Source organism: Geotrypetes seraphini, chromosome 1, assembly GCF_902459505.1.
Source record: "Geotrypetes seraphini chromosome 1, aGeoSer1.1, whole genome shotgun sequence".
Taxonomy (NCBI): Eukaryota; Metazoa; Chordata; class Amphibia; order Gymnophiona; family Dermophiidae; genus Geotrypetes; species Geotrypetes seraphini.
Genome location: NC_047084.1, coordinates 394,058,277 through 394,074,769, shown reverse-complemented (window position 1 = coordinate 394,074,769; position 16,493 = coordinate 394,058,277). Strand labels below are relative to the sequence as shown.

At 42.7% G+C, this 16,493-nt stretch overlaps 1 protein-coding gene across 9 annotated transcripts in view; it reads right to left on the bottom strand.

Moving 5' to 3' along the window:
* Window positions 1–16,493, bottom strand: part of LOC117347156 (stimulated by retinoic acid gene 6 protein-like) — a 422,585-nt gene that overhangs the window by 293,923 nt on the left and 112,169 nt on the right. For all 9 annotated transcript variants that reach the window (XR_004536733.1, XR_004536730.1, XM_033917677.1 and 6 more), the window contains 2 exons: window positions 6,387–6,432; window positions 4,351–4,479 (listed from right to left, as the gene is read on the bottom strand). Coding sequence is in view for 7 of the 9 variants with exons in the window: in XM_033917677.1 (XP_033773568.1) it covers window positions 4,351–4,479; window positions 6,387–6,432 (175 nt within the window). In the remaining 2 variants the exon portion in view is untranslated. The remainder of the gene's footprint in view (window positions 1–4,350; window positions 4,480–6,386; window positions 6,433–16,493) is intronic.

Below are 16,493 nucleotides of genomic sequence, written 5' to 3'. Positions count from 1 at the left end.
TGCAATATAAATGCAAAATGGTAATCTCTACCACTCTGCCTCTGATCACCAAAATTACTAAGAAATGGGCCATTTTTGCAGATTATTTGAATTCTCTTTAAATTTTTTATAGTTTTGCTTATAATATTATCTGCTTATCATTTTCTCTTTTTTCTCTCTCTTCTCCTTGGTCTCTAGGGGGTCCTCTTTTTCTTTCATCCGACAAGTCGACTGCCACATAGCGGGAGGAAGAAAGGATCGGCTGGTGGCCTGCCTACCATGAGCCAAGGTAGAGGATATAATGAGCCGCATCGACAGGATCATCGACAGTGCGGAAGGGGCAGATATGATGGTGGTGATCCATGTTCGGACAAACGACATAAACAACAGGAACTAAAGCAGGGAAACACTGAAGGACCAGTTCTGGATGCTAGGAAGGAAGCTGAAGATCAGAACGCTGAAGGTAGCATTCTCGGAGATCTTGCCGGTACCCAGGGCCAACGGGAAGAGGCAGAGAGAACTACAAGCATGGATGAGACGCTGATGTGAGGAAGAAGGATTCCACTTTGTGTGCAACTGGACAACGTTCTGGGGGAAGAGCAAGCTATAAAGGAAGGATGGACTCCACCTCAGCTGAGATGGAATGAGGCTACTTGCAAGCAACATCAAGTGAGAAATCGAGAAGTTTTTAAACTAAGAAGAAGGGGAAAGCCGACAGTCAACCAAGTCGATGGTTCAGGAAACAGTATAACCAGAGGATACCATGCAAGAAGACTGTAGGTAAGACTCACCGGATAGGCAAGATAGAAATCCCAATGGATCGAAAGGGACGGAAGCGAGGGAGACAGAAGGGGGAAGGAAATGCAAGAAAGTAACACGCCAGAAGGGGGAAGGAAATACAAGAAAGTAACAGGCCGCAAACTTAAGTGTATATACACAAATGCAAGGAGCCTAAGGAATAAAATGGGGGAATTGGAAACTATGGCACAAAAAGATAACCTAGTCATCATCGGCATCATGGAAACACGGTGAAACGAGGACAATGTATGGGACACTGCCACCGGGATACAAGCTATACTGCAGAGACAGAGTAGGACAAAAAGGTGGGGGTATTGCCTTATACATAAAAGAGGAAATTGAGTCTACCAGAGAGAACATGCTGGAAACGAACAATAAGGTAGAATCTCTATGGGCCAAAATACTGGGAACAAATGGAATGGATACAAAGATCGGCATCTACTACCAACCTCCAGGGAAGTCCAAAGAGACTGATGGAGAAAAGACGGACGAGATTAAACATGAATGCAAAGAAGGCAACACAGTTATCATGGACGACTTCAATTATCCGGGGATAGATTAGAACCTAGGCAACTCCAGCTGCAGTAGGGAAACCAAGTTCCTGGATGCTGTTGGTGATTGCTTCTTGGAACAACTTGTCAAGGAAAATACTAGAGGAAATGCAATTCTGGACTTAATTCTGAATGGACTACAATGACCGGCACAAGGTAAAGAAGTAGAAGGGACGCTGAGAAACAGTGATCACAATATGATCCACTTGAACCTAGACACAGGAACAAAAAAATTGATCCATAATGACTGCCACGGCACTAAATTTCCGAAAAGGGAACTATGAAGGGATGAGAGTCATGGTGAAGAAGGAGATTAGGAAGAGGATAAGCATTGTAAATATACTAGAGCAAGCATAGTCCCTTTTTAAGGACACAGTCACCGAGGTGCAAAATCTTTATATACTGCATATCAACATGGGTTCCAAGAGGAAAAAGATCAAGGAACCAGTGTGGCTCACTGTAGAAGTGAAGGAAGCGATCAGAGATAAGAAGTCTTTGTTTAAGGAATGGAAAGGACAAAAACGGATGAAAACTGGAAACAGCACAAACAACATCAAAGCAAGTGCCATAAGTTGGTAAGAGGGGCCAAAAGAGACTATGAGGAAAAAATAGCCAATGAGGCAAAAAATTTTAAGCTGTTATTTCGATATATTAAGGGGACACAACCTGCGAAGGAAGCAGTGGGGCCATTAGATGACCATGGAATAAAGGGAGTACTAAAGGAGGACAAAGCCATCGCCATCTGTATTTTTGCGTCTGCATTTACCGAAGAGGATATATCCAATATACCAGAAGCCAACAGGCTATACACATGAAATGAAGACGGGAGACTGACAGGGTCGATGGTCAGTCTAGAAGAGGTATGCAGACAGATTAATAGGCTTAAAAACGATAAATCCCCGGGACCGGACGGCATCCACCCAAGGGTAATCAAGGAACTGAAAGGGGTTATAGCTGAACTGCTTCAACTAATAGCCAATTTGTAGATCAAATCAGGAAAGATTCTGGAAGACTGGAAAGTGGCGAATGTTACGCCAATCTTCAAGAAAGGTTCGAGGGGAGATCCAGGAAACTACAGACCAGTGAGTCTGACTTCGGTACCGGGAAAGATGGTAGAGATGCTGATAAAGGACCGCAATCACCTTGACCGACACAAACTGATGAGGACTAGCTAGCACGGCTTCAGCAAAGGAAGATCTTGCTTGACAAACTTACTGCACTTCTTCAAAGGAGTACATAGGCAGATAGACAAGGGTGACCCAGTCGACATCGTATATCTAGATTTTCTGAAGGCGTTCAACAAGGTCCCACATGAACGTCTACTTCGAAAAATTGTGAGCCATGTAATCGAGGGTGATATACTCATGTGGATTAAAAACTGGTTGGCGGATAGGAAACAGACTGGGGTTAAGGGGACAATATTCGGACTGGAAAAGCATCACGAGTGGAGTGCCGCAGGGTTTGGTGCTCGGGCCCCTGCTCTTCAACATATTTATAAACAACTTTGAAATTGGCACAACGAGTGAAGTGATTAAATTTGCAGACGATACAAAGTTATTCAGAGTAGTGAGGACACAGAAGGATTTTGAAGACCTACAATGAGACAAACACACTCAAGGAATTGGCCGCGAAATGGTTTAACGTGGATAAGTTCAACACGATGCATGTCGGTAACAAAAATCATATGCACGAATACAGGATGTCTGGTGCTATACTCGGAGAGAGCCCCCAGGAAAGAGACTTGGGTGTACTTGTAGACAATTCAATGAAACTATCCACGCAATGTGCGGCGGCGGCAAAAAGGGCAAACAGAATGCTAGGAATGATTAAGAAGGGGATCACAAAGAAGTCTGAGAAAGTTATCATGCCGCTGTACTGGGTCATGGTATGCCCCACCTGGAATACTGTGTCCAACACTGGTCGGTGTACATGAAAAAGGACATAGTACTATTCGAAAGGGTCCACAGAAAAGCGACAAAAATGGTTAAGGGAGTGGAGGAGTTGCCATACAATGAGAGTCTAGAGAAACTGAGCTTCTTCTCCCTTGAAAAGAGGAGACAGAGGGGACATGATCGAAACAGTCAAGATACTGAAGGGAATAGACTTAGTATTAAGGCTGTACACTGCTTAGAAATTTGAATAGCGGTATAAAAAATGTTTTAATAAACTTGAAACTTGATAAAGACAGGTTGTTCACCCTCTCCAAGGTATAGAGAACGATAGGGCACTCTAAAGTTAAAAGGGAATAGATTCCATACAAACGTAAGGAAGCTCTTCTTCACCCAGAGAGTGGTAGAAATCTGGAATGCTCTTCCAGAGGCTGTTATAGGGGAAAGCACCCTTCAGGGATTCAAGAAAAGGTTAGATAAGTTCCTGCTAGACCAGAACATACGCAGGTAAGGCTAGACTCAAATAGGGCACTGGTCTTTGACCTAAGGGCTGCCACGTGAGCGGATTGCTGGGCACGATGGACTACTGGTCTGAACCTAGGTTTTTTCCCTTCTCTTTTACCCCTAGGTAGTCCTTCCCTCTTCTTTTTCCCCTTTATTATTCTCCTATTCTCCCTGTTCTTATATTATGGTGTACCACATAGATTGGAGAACTTACTGTTTATTTTTGACTTTTAAATGATGATGTTAAAGTTTCTGATTGTATTATTGAAATGATTTTATGTTGGTTTTGATTTCTTTCTGTATTTTGATAAAATTTCATGGGAAAAAAAAGGAACTATGTGGGAGAGTCCAAAAAAGGGGTGGAAAGGAAACAAATGAAAGAGGATAGAGATTACAATAAGCATTTTCCTGTACCTGGAAGGCTTGTAATCTAAGATTGCACATGAGATAATGAAGGGTTAAGTGACCTGCTCAAGATCACAAGGAACAGCTGTGGAATTTGAAACTGGCTTTCAGCTCACTTATAGACTACAGTACTTCCATCATAAATGAATACATTTCTTAATAAATTGACTGAAAGGGTATAAGTGATCTAAATAAGAAGCTATTGTTATTAAGGGACTACTTACAGGTTCTGCCTCTAATCCCATTCGAGCCCTCATAGCCTTTACAAAGATGTGGGCAAATCGACCCAGTAGAAAAAATAAACACAAAAGAGAGGGCCATTGAAAAATAACTTCTCTATAATCACCAAAAACCTGCAGGGAGAAGAGAATATAGTTTAGAAGAATGCAATGCACAGTTTTTAATTTTTGCTTTGGGGAGGGGGGAGCAATAGCCTCCTGCTTCTTTTTGGACTTTCGGCTCAGTCAGAATGGGGCTTGGATCTGGTGTCAACAGTCTTTATTCATAACTATGTGGTAATTTTATCTTATTTTATTTCCCCCAGCCAGCTCACCTAGTTCTCAGCCCTTCAAGCATTAGGTTTTGCTATTAGTAATCATATCTGGGCAGCAGCAGATGGGCAGTGTTGGAGGTGGAGGATTGCGTTTGACGCAACATCGAATTTATACTGTGCAGAAGAAAGGCTTGGCAATCTCTTCTGTATTCTGCCATGAAAACTTGATGATAAGACATAAAGAATCAACGTATAGTGCTGGAAGATGGTCCCCCTGGGTCGGAAGGCACTCACCCTGCTACTAGGGAAGAGCTGATAATCACCCAGAGTATAGCCTGATGCTGATGTTGCTGGATAGAAAAGGGAGATCAGAAGCTGTAAAGATATTCTTAACATAGGAATATGGAATGTACGAATGTACGCTGTACTAGGGAGACACGTAGGGCCACCTAAGTTCGCCTAAGGCTACCGCATAGCCTTAGGTGAGCTTAGGCAGGCCTCCCTAGGTTCCCGGAGGTGCCTTCAATATAGGCGGCCTCCCTGGGGAGCATTTGTTTTAGAAAATGTGCCACCCAATTGGCTGATTAGACAGCTGCAGAACGCCTACAGCTACCTACAATTGGGACGCACTTTGCAGAATCGGGACCAAGAAGCTGAAGATAGCAGAACACCTTTATAGTAGGGGGAAGGGGTAAAATAAATCAGTCTATCCCTACTCTCCTCCAAGCCCCTTACATGCTGATGTTGTGTGGAGCAAGATGTTAGTTGCATCGTGGTCTTGTGGCCCACCCCATTCTGCTGTCTATGCAAGAAACACAGCTAACAATATTGAACTGATACGACAAGTACAGAGATGTTTATAGCAGCTAAGTTGAAAAAGGTTCTTTTATTACTGGATTCACCACTAGATGAAACAGAAAAATTTTCTCTCAACAGTTCAAAAGGGCACTTTGGAAGATAAAAAGTTTGCTTACCCTAATAATCTATTATCATTCTGCTCAATATTCAGTGATGATAACATTTTTAAAATAACTACATGGATAGTGATTGAATAGTGTCATGGCAGCTAGATGGATATTCAGCGACACCATCCATCTAGTGATGCTAAAAATTAATGGATAGTGGACTTATCTGTTTTACAGTGGCTGCTAAATGTATAAGTCCCTTTGAATACTGGGCCAATTATGCCAAGTTTCAAAAACTAGAGCTCATAGGGGTCTTTTTACTAAGGTGCACTAATGTGCCATACAGCCCATTATATTCCTATGGGCTGTATGGCATTTAGCACACGCTAATTGTTAACACACTGTAGTAAAAGAACCTCATAGTAATGTGTCTTACTTATTTGATGTAAAAAGGCTAGGCCTCATGATATGCAAGCTTTTTTGAAAACCTGAAAACAGTTTGAAGAAGAAATTTCCTGGAAGTAGATAAATGGGTGTTTTAGGAATACATGACAAGTACTTCCAAGGCTTTATTTCTTGTACATTATTCTTCTGGTAATAGAGAATTACTAGCTCTATATGTTTACGGAGGAGTATGGTTAAATGGGGCTAAATACGAAACATTTTTATACCAAATAAACTCCAAAAATGATGTATAATTTGCCATAAAATAACAGATACTTTAGGTTAAAATATCTTAGCAAAAAAGTACCTGAAATTCCTATGGTTGTAGTTATAGCACACCTCACTTACAGCAGACAGCTTTAAATCATGTTTGGAAAGATTACTTTTCATCAAAAAGAGATAAAGGTTGGGCACTTACTTCTCCATGTGGGCACTCTGCAATGTGCATGGTAGTGACTATAACCCTGTAATAACCATGTTATTAACAAAGCATTAATAGCAATATACAGAATAGAATCATTGCACGTTTGTGTGACTTTAAAACATCTTGGAATTGACATGATCATTTGTAGACTCAACTGTGTCATGACTGGAAAAGCCAAGGTCATAGACAGTATGAATTGGATACTTTAATATATGTTATCATTAATACCAATAGAACTTGATTATTTTTAATATCCTTGTTTTCTAGCATGTTGTGAGTCTTTATGTGATGTGGAGCCCTATTTTAGAAAGGTTGCGGAGAGGAGAATTTAGACATCCTGGTCAGGACATGCACAATTCCCAGTGAATCTCATCATGTGACTGCTAAATGTAGAGTTTCCTGTAACATGTGCGTAAGGCAAGGACTGTATACATTGGCTTACTAAGGGGCAGTGGTGCCTGAGGTGGAGATGCCCAGCATCCCCTCCCCATACCTCTTGTAGTTGTTACCAGCAGCGAACAGGGTCTCCTATCCCCTGCTTGCACCAACTGAGCCTCTAATGTAAATATAAAATAGAAATACTCAGCTGATGAGAGGACCCCCAAGCTTTCAGCTGAGGACTTCCTCTGCAGTTGGCCGGGGGTCCCTTTTGCCAAGCTTGGCAGGTGGCAGTAGCATCCCTGAGTCACAAACGCTGGCACCTCAGTGGCTCATGGATGCTGCCAGCAACTGCTGCGCTTGGTGGAGGGGAGTTCTGGCCGTCTCTAGAGGAGGTCCTCTGCTGGCGGAGCTTGGGGATCCCTAGCCACAGCAAGGGCCAGCAATTACTTCAACACTGTAGAAATAAAACCAGAAATGCATTTCCTTTTCTTTTGAACACAATACAAAGTCATCTGCTATATACATTTCCCAAAGCTAACATATTTTAGTCAATAAATTCTGTTTTTTACCTTTGTTGTCTGGAAACTTATTTTTCCATCAAGATGGCCCAGTTTCTTTTTTCCGCTTTCCATCTTCTGTAAATTCTTCTGTTGCTGTCCATTGGTTCCTCCTACCATGGTCCAGCATTTATCCCTTTCTCATCTTTTGTACCTGCCCACCAGCCCCATGCTCAACATTTCTCCTTCTGTTCTATCACCCCTCTCCAGCACCATGCCACATCTCTCCCTCCATTCCCTTCACCACTATGTCCAAAATTCCTCCCTCTTGCAACCCTTTCAATCTGTCCCACTTTCCCTTTCCACCACATTTCTCATTCTCATCTTTCTCTTCCATATGATCTGTACCTCACTACCTCCCTAAGACCAGGAGAAAGAGGGGCAGATGCTGGATGGAAAGAGGGGGAGGGGCAGATGCTGGATAGAAATTGGAAAGGAGAAATAGAGAGAGGGCAGATGCTGGATGGAAATGGAGGAGAGGGAAGATGCTGGAGAGAAAGGGACCTCAGATCAGCATCAGAATAGCCGTGCTAGTCATGGGTCTAAATGGTGCCGCACGTGGCTAGTCCCTCCCCAGTCCATTGTGCCTTCTATAAGCCAGTATTGTGGTGCAGCCAGGTCCCTGCTACCACCCAGAACAGGACTGAATCTGGGTTCCCAGTGGCTGAGCGGTGAGCCGGTGCCGTGATGCAGTCCGGCCTACCGAGGCATCCCCTACTGAGAACGGAACCAACTCTGCATTCCCGGCCTTTGTGTGAGGGAGGTCTGGTGCCCCAGATGGCATCAAGGATCGACAACATGAAAAAAGTAGTCCTGGTTGCAGTCGGCATTGCTGAGGCCTCCATACTGTTTGGTGTAAGAAGACCATGTCCTGGAGTGCTTTTGCCTGTGCATGAGGGCAAGGAGATCTGCAGCCATAGAGCAAACAGGCAGTACGTACATAGCTGAGCGCCTTGCTTGCGGATCCCGCCCTGCTGTGCCGCTGGACCAATCAGCAAGCAAGGCTTTCAGCTGTGTACGTGCTGAGCTCACTGCTCAGCATGGCTGTTTCCGCCATGGTGCTGGACTTGTCTCTCAGCTGCATCGCCAAATTTAGGTAAATCGAATCCTATTTCCGTCCCCGTGGGAGTCCCGCGATCCCCGTTCCTGTGCAGACCTCTACCCTAGGCACACAAGTACACTGAGCCCCCTGCCCCCACCATGCCCCGCCCCATGTATTTACCCATTTCCTTATTTACTTCTTTATTTCCACTTTATTTCTTTTATTTTAAAATTCAAAACAAACAACAAATATTACCATACCAGTGTACAGTTTTTCTTCTATGCAACCTCCAAACATCTCTGAACAAATCTCCCCTTCCTTCCTAGATGAAGAGATCTTCAACTGGCAGGGCTTTGGGAAGCCCACCAATTTATATTTTGCATATGGGTAGGAGGCATGGGGCATGGCGGGAAGAAAATCTAGTGCCCATCATTTTATTGGACTAATACATTTCTCACTTAGCTGTCAGAGGTTAAAACCTCTTTCTTCAGATCAGTAAACTATACTGCTGTTACAGTATCCCTGTCCTGACCTGAGGAAAGGCATTAAGGTCTCTGAATTAGTAAAAAATGTAATAAAATTAGTTCAATAAAAAGTATCATCTTATTTCCATTTTCTATTAATAAACGATTATCAATACAGCTACATTAATACCTTATCCTAATACAAAAATAAATAAATAAAACAAATAGAAATTTTTTTTCTACCTTTGTTGTCTGGTTTCTGCTTTCCTCATCTTCTCATCATTCTCTTCCTTCCATCCACTGTCTGCCCTCTCTCTGCCTCTTCCATATGGCATCTGCCTTCTTTCTATGCCTCTTCCAGAAATTGTCTGCCTCTCCCTTCCATCTCTTTCTCCCTCCTCCCCATTGGTGTGGCATCCATCTTCTTCCCTTCCCTTCTCCACTGGTCTGGCATCTCTCTCCTCTCCTCTCCTTCCCTTCCCTCTCCCACATCCCCCATGGTCTGGCATTTCACTCTCTCTTCTCCCTTCCCCCCACTTCCATCAGCATCTTCCCCCTTTCTTTCCCTCCAACCCATCCAGTATCCTTCCCCCTTATGTCTCTCTCCCCTTTCCCTGCACACCAATTCCATCAGCATCTGCCCCCTTTCTCTCCCTCCACAACCCTTCCATACCATCCTTCTCACAACCCTTCCATACCACCCTGCCCCTTTTCTCTTCTCCACCAAGTTTATCAAGTTTCAAGTTCATTAAAAAAAAATTTAAACTACTTAATCAAATTTCTAAGCGGTGTACAATATAAAATTTTACATAAAAACATTAAAAGTCAGGGGATACTAGATAAAACCAAAACAACTTAATAAAACACATAATATAACAGATGGACTTACTTCAAACTATAGGGAAAAAGGGTAGAACTACAATCGTAAAAGAGAAAGCGAAACAAAAAAGGAAAATACAATAGGTAAGGATAAAAAGCAATAAAATTTGTTTGTTTTTGTCCTTAAAAGGACAGTTATCGTCCAAAGGCTTCCTGGAACAAAAATGTTTTTAATTTTTATTTGAATTGTTTTATTTCGGATTCACTGCGCAAATGATTAGGCAGTGAATTCCAGAGAATAGGAGTAGTGACAGCAAGGTTATTGGAACGCAACGTGTTGATTAATTTTAATGAAGGTATGACGAGAAGATTTTGTGACACTGAACAAAGCGATTTTAGAGAATTATAAGAAATTAAGTCTTAATAAACTCCGGTTGATTATTTAGTCTTGTTGTAAAGGTTATAAGTAAGATTTTATAACTAATTCTATGTTCCACGGGTAACCAATGTGCACTGAATAGGAGAGGTGAGACATGATCATATTTCTTAGTGCCACAAATGATCTTGATAGTTTTGTTTTGCACAATCTGAAGCCATCTAATTTCCTTTTTTGTAATGGCTTTGTAAAGGGCATTGCAGTAGTCTATGCAAGAAATTACTAAAGAATGGATCAATGTATTCAAAGAAGCTGGATCTAGTACTTTTGCAAGAGAACATATCATTCTAAGACGATAAAAACATTTCTGAACAACCATGCTAATGTGGTTGTGATAAGAAAATTTACTGTCAAAAGTGACCCCTAACAGTTTTAGAGTAGGGATGACTTTGATGGGGAGCGATTCAAACTTCAGGGGAGCCTGAAGCGTTATTCCTTCTTTGAAAGGGAAAATCATAAGTTTTGATTTGTCGATGTTAAGAGATAGTTTGAGTCTAACCATGTTTTAATTTTTTCTAATTTATGGTTTATGGATACAACCTCCTCAATGGGATCGATTAATTGTACATCATCAGCATAAGCAAACGTAGTAAAGCCAATAGATTGGCCCACCATCAAAAGGGGTAACATAAAGAAGTTAAAAAGCAATGGTAACAGAATGGAACCTTGTGGGATTCCGTGTTTGGTGGTAAAAGGTTCAGACGATGCGCCATTGAACATAACCTTGGATGATCTGTCTGAAAAGTAAGAAACGAACCAGTCCATAACCTGGTCAGATATACCGATTTCATGAAGTTGCGTTAGTAACAGGTTATGGTCGATGGTATCGACAGCAGAGAAGAGGTCTAAGGAGATAAGCAGTACTGACTGGTGATGATCAAGATGGTAAAGTATTTTAGTAGTAAGTCCTAACAGGGAAAGTTCTGTAGAATGGTAATGGCGAAAACAGGTTTGGTTAGGGTGAAGTACTTTTGTTTTTTCAACGAATTCAGAGATTTGATGAAAAACTATTTTTTCGGTAAGTTTTGCCATAAATGGTATGTTTGCTATAGGACGGTAATTTGACATGTCCTGCATGCTAATTTTTTGATCATTGATGATTGGATAAATGATCGATTGTTTCCAGGTCTTGGGCAAAGAACCTAATGATAAACTGGAATTAACCAAATCTTTGATGTAGGGGCCAAAAATGGAAAAAAAATCATTTTAAAAGGAAAGGAGGAATGACCTCTGCATTAGTACCTTTTATGTTGAGGGAATTAATGCATCTTTGAATTACCTCCAAAGTAGGAAGAGTAAAATGGGAGCATTTTGTTTATAAATCTTTATTCATTTTCTTATGTTACAACAAGTGTTTCAATAAACTCATTAGAAATTTGAATATACACACTTGATTAACTCATATACTAATATCAAATTTAACATTTCATTAGAAATTTAATATTATATAAAGTTATAATATTATGCAAGAAATCAAAATTTATATAATTCTTATTGGATATAATAATCCCCTTTCCCTCCCTCCCTCCCAATCATTAATACATAAATCAATTTTATTGTAAATTCATTCAAATATTAAATTAATATATAATAATCAGAATTAAAAGCCCACCCCATTCCCCTCTATTCAAATATCTTATCTTGGGAAAATATGTTCTGGTGGAATTCTGTATGCCATATATATAAAATGGAACTCGCTATTGCAACACATAAAGGATATATGAATAAATTTCAAAAAATATGGGGACCATTAAAAGATTTTTGTAAAGAATGATAAATTTTCTCATGAATAGAATTTGGAAAAATCTGAAGACCGTTAACAGATTTCTTTAATGGATGATTAACTTTTCCCAAGAGCATTTTGAAAAGGACAGATTACTAGAGGTATTTAAATCCGCATGATCTTCCGAGTGGCTAGAAATAGAAGTAGGCAAAAAAGTGTCTCTAATTTTCTGTACTTTATGAATGAAGTAAGTGGCAAGGGCTTGTGTTGATGGTGAGAGATTGGATTTGTTCATTTCTTTTTTCTTTGTTGTTAGAGATTTAACTATTGCATATAAAGTAGAGGAATTTTTAGCCTTCTTAATTTGTTTAGTATAATATTCTTTCTTGGTTCTGTTAATTATAGATCTATAATATGCAGCATGTTCCTTAAATTTATTAAGATTGATGAGTGTTTTATTGTGCCTCCATTTTCGTTCGAGGGAGCGTAGTTGTTTTTTTTAATAGATTCAGATTTGCTGAATACCATGGATTTTTTTGTTTACGGGGAGAAAACGTAAGAGTGGTTGCTGGTGCTATGGAATCTAAGAGTTGAGCAATGGACTGGTTCCATACTGACATTCTATCGTCAACAATAGGATGGGACAGTTGTTCTAAAGTAAGTTTGAAGTTAGATAAGATGTCTGCAGCTTCTAACTTATTATAGTTCCTAGTGGTAATTGTTTTAGGTTTTAAATTGAAGTGATAATTTAGGGTTTGTTGTTGAAAGGAAACAATAAAAAGATCCGACCATGGAACTTGTATAGTGGCTGCTATTTGAAAGTTATTTCTATGGGATGCTTGGGTAAGCATCATATCTAGGGTGTGACCAGCAATATGGGTAGAACTGATTATTAAAGGTGAAAGGTCCAAGTCATTTAAAAAAAGTAAGAACTTCTGACGTAAAGTCATTGCCGGTATCGTCGAAGTGAATATTAAAACTACCTAAAATGACGTGATTAGCAGAGGAGACACAAAAGTCCAAGATGGCAGATTGCAAACGGGTTAGTGTTAAAATGTTAACAGGAGGGGGGAGATACAGTAGTAAATAATCCGATGGAAGGGAGGCTTTAAATCTAACCTCCAAATATTCCAAAGGGCTGCTCTTGTTTGAAGAAAATTCAAAATCAGCCAATATCGTAGAGCAGTAGATTACAGCTAGACCCCCCTCCTTTATTTTACATGTCGGTGGTTGTATTGATAAGTAAATCCTTCTCACAACCCTTCCATACCAACCCGAAAGCAGAATTAGAACAGCAGATGGCAACGGGTTACCCCTCGCATCAACGGCAACGGGCCTTTCCTCACATCAACGGCAACGGGCCTTCCCCCCGCATCTACGGCAACGGGCCTTCCCCCCGCATCAATGGGCCTTCCCCCCGCATCAATGGCAATGGGCCTCCCCCCGCATCAACGGAAACGCGGCTGGATCTGTTACAGGAAGGTCCCATGATGACTGCATCTGCCGGTCCATCCCCCTCTGATGTCACTTCTTCCGGAGCAAGTAAGTGACATCAGAGGGGGATGGACTGGCAGACGCAGTCATTACAGGACCCTCCTGTAACAGAGCCAGCCGCATTGCCGTCGATTGGGGGGGCCCGTTAGCGTTGATGCCGGGAGGGGGGCCGTTGCTGTTTAAAAAAAAATGGCAAGGCGAGTCGTCCTCCTTCAGTGGGCCCCCCTCACAGTTTCGGGCCCTAGGCACGTGCCTACTGGGCCTATTGATTAATCCGGCCCTGGTTGGAATTGTCTCAGGTTGAAATTACAGCTAGGGCCACTTTATTGGTAACTTTTGTTTTTCTTCAAAACAAAGAGGCAGTGCTTCGTCTATTCTACAGGACTGATAATGTTGAATTTCATGGATTCAAAATCTCAGTTTTTCCAGATGTATCTAAGTGGATGCAAGTCAGGCGTAAGAAATTCCTGATTTATCGTCAGTCTGTTCTAAACTTAGGAGCGACCTTTCCAGTTACGTTTTCCCTGCAAATATTGCATTACATATCAAGCTGACAGATATATTTTTTATGAACCTGGATCAGTTGCAATTTTTTTTTGAAGGGAAAGCGACTACAAGAATTCCAGAGACTTCCATTGAAATTGCTAACCAGGCCATATAAGTAATCCAACTGTGCTCTATAATTTTGTTATAGTTCTTCCTTAAAATTCAACTTCCCTTGAAAGTGACTGATTTCTTCTTTCTCATTGTAGGGGTGATTCCTGCCTCACACCTAAGATTATGCCTCACTCATATCAAACAAGCCTGAACCATCTTTCCTGCATGAACCATCGTTGTTGCCTGATGCATTCTGGATGTGTTTACAAGAACTGTGTGTTTCCAGTCAAGGACATCTGCCTATTCATACATGCCCAGCTTCTGTGAACCTGGAGGAGTTATGAACTATGTTATGATCTATGTTCTGTGCTTATCATCCAAGGTAGAGAATGACACGGTGAAAAAATTGGTCCCCGTCACCGCCCCGTCCCCGTCTCACCATCCTCTGCACCGCCCCGTCACCGCCATTCCCTTCACCGCCCCGTCACCGCCACTGCCACCCCATTCACCGCCCCGTCACCGCCACTGCAACCCCATTCACCGCCCCGTCACCGTCACCGCTGCATACATAAAAGCCTCAAACGGGTACGATTTTATATACTTTTCTTTATTTACGTATAAAGGAAACATTCTTTAAAACTTTAAAACTTAGTTAAATATTAGTTAATAACTATACAAAAACAAAACACGCAGAGAAAAAATTAATTAATATAAATTCTCAAAACTGACACATTTTGATCACTAAATTTAAAATAGTTATTTTTCATACAATTTTTCAATCACTAATCTTCCACCACCCCTGGGGCTAGCAATGCAAAAACAAACACGACATGTACTTTAAATGCTAACAATGTTAACCTACATGGTAAGTAGACGCGGCCGCTGTACCTAATCGCGGCAAAGATCTCCCTGCCGTGATTAGCATAGTGACCGCGGCTACGGCTGCAAGTCTCCCCTCCCCCCAGCGATCACGGCAGGAGGGCACCCAACCCCTCCTGTAGACCCCCCCAACGGCCCTCCCGACAATCGCAGCAGAAGGGTACCCAACCCCTCCTGCCGGTCCTCCCAATGGCCTCCCCTAAGATCGCTGGCAGGAGGGTACCCAACCCCTCCTGCTGGACCCCCCCCAACGAACCCTCCCACCCCGGAACCCCCTTAGTCTTACTTTCCAAGTTGGACCGGACGGCTCCTCACACGTATGGCCAGCAGGCTTGCCTCCGTCCAAATGAGGCGGGCCCGCCCCTACCCTGCCCAACCCACAGGATCCTAGGGCCTGATTGGTCTAGGCACCTAAAGCCACTCCCGCTATAGGAGGGGCCTTAGGTGCTTGGGCCAATCAGGCCCTAGGATCCTGTGGGTTAGGCAGGGGAGGGGAGGGGCGGGCCCGCCTCATTTGGACGGAGGCAGGCCTGCTGGCCAGACGAGCGAGGAGCTGTCCGGTCCAACTTGGAAAGTAAGACTAAGGGTGGTGTTTCGGGATGGCGGGGTTTGTTGGGGGAGGGTCCGGCAGGAGGGGTTGGGCACCCTCCTATTGGCGATATAGGGGGCCGTTGGGGGGGTCGGCAGGAGGGGTTGGGCACCCTCCTACCAGTGATCATAGGGGGGCTGTTGGGGAGCTGGCAGGAGGGGTTGGATATCCTCCTGCTGCGATCGTCGGGGGGGCTGTTGGGGTAGGCAGGAGGGGATGGGTACCCTCCTGCCGCGATCGTTGGGGAGGGCTGGTTCTGTCGGCATGAAGGGCTGAGCACCTTCCTGCCGGCGATCGTCGGGGGGGGGGGGGCGGGTTCTATTGGCAGGAAGGGTTGATCTGACAAAAGAGGAGCACGGTGAAACACAGGTAAATAGCGGTTCCTAGAAGGGGGCACATTGGCCTGCGGGGACAAATCTTTTCACCGTTTTTGCGGGCGGTGAAAACTTTTGTCCCCGTGTCTGCGGTGATTTGGCTTTGGAGTCTCCATAACCCGCAGCCAAACCGCAGCCACGCCGCAGCTGCCTGCGGGGATCGCTCCCCGTGTCATTCTCTAATCCAAGGCCCCTGCACAAGAAAAGACTATTCATTCTTGCTGTTCTGCTTGGATTGATCCTGGAGGATCATCTGACACGACCTAAGGAGAAAGGTGTTTGAGGAGAATTAGACTATGTTTGGATGTGAGGGAGCTCGGATCTAAACTTAGGTTTATCTGTACACCACCGTAACAGTAAGAACTGATAAAAGTTACCTCTTGTGACCTGCTCTTGGTCGAGAGTGAAGACGCAGAACTGTCTTTTAAACAGATATGTTTTTTATCGCAAAAGGAACTCTAGCTAAAATATATTACAGCTCTTCCTGTGACAAATGGACTTTTCTGACCAGAAGAAGTTCTATCATCTGCTACACTGAGGAAACAGAAGAATTCTATCTCCCAGATCGACTAAGGCATAATCTAAAGGGTGAGAAAAGGAACTATCTCTTCATTCAGCTGGGCTAGATAGAATTGTATTGGTTATGGATAGGAATGTTAGGTCCCCTTGGTGATAAGCTATAATAGATTGCTGCTATTATCAGGACTTAATATTGTAAGGAATTATACCGTGTGTAAGAATTAGTC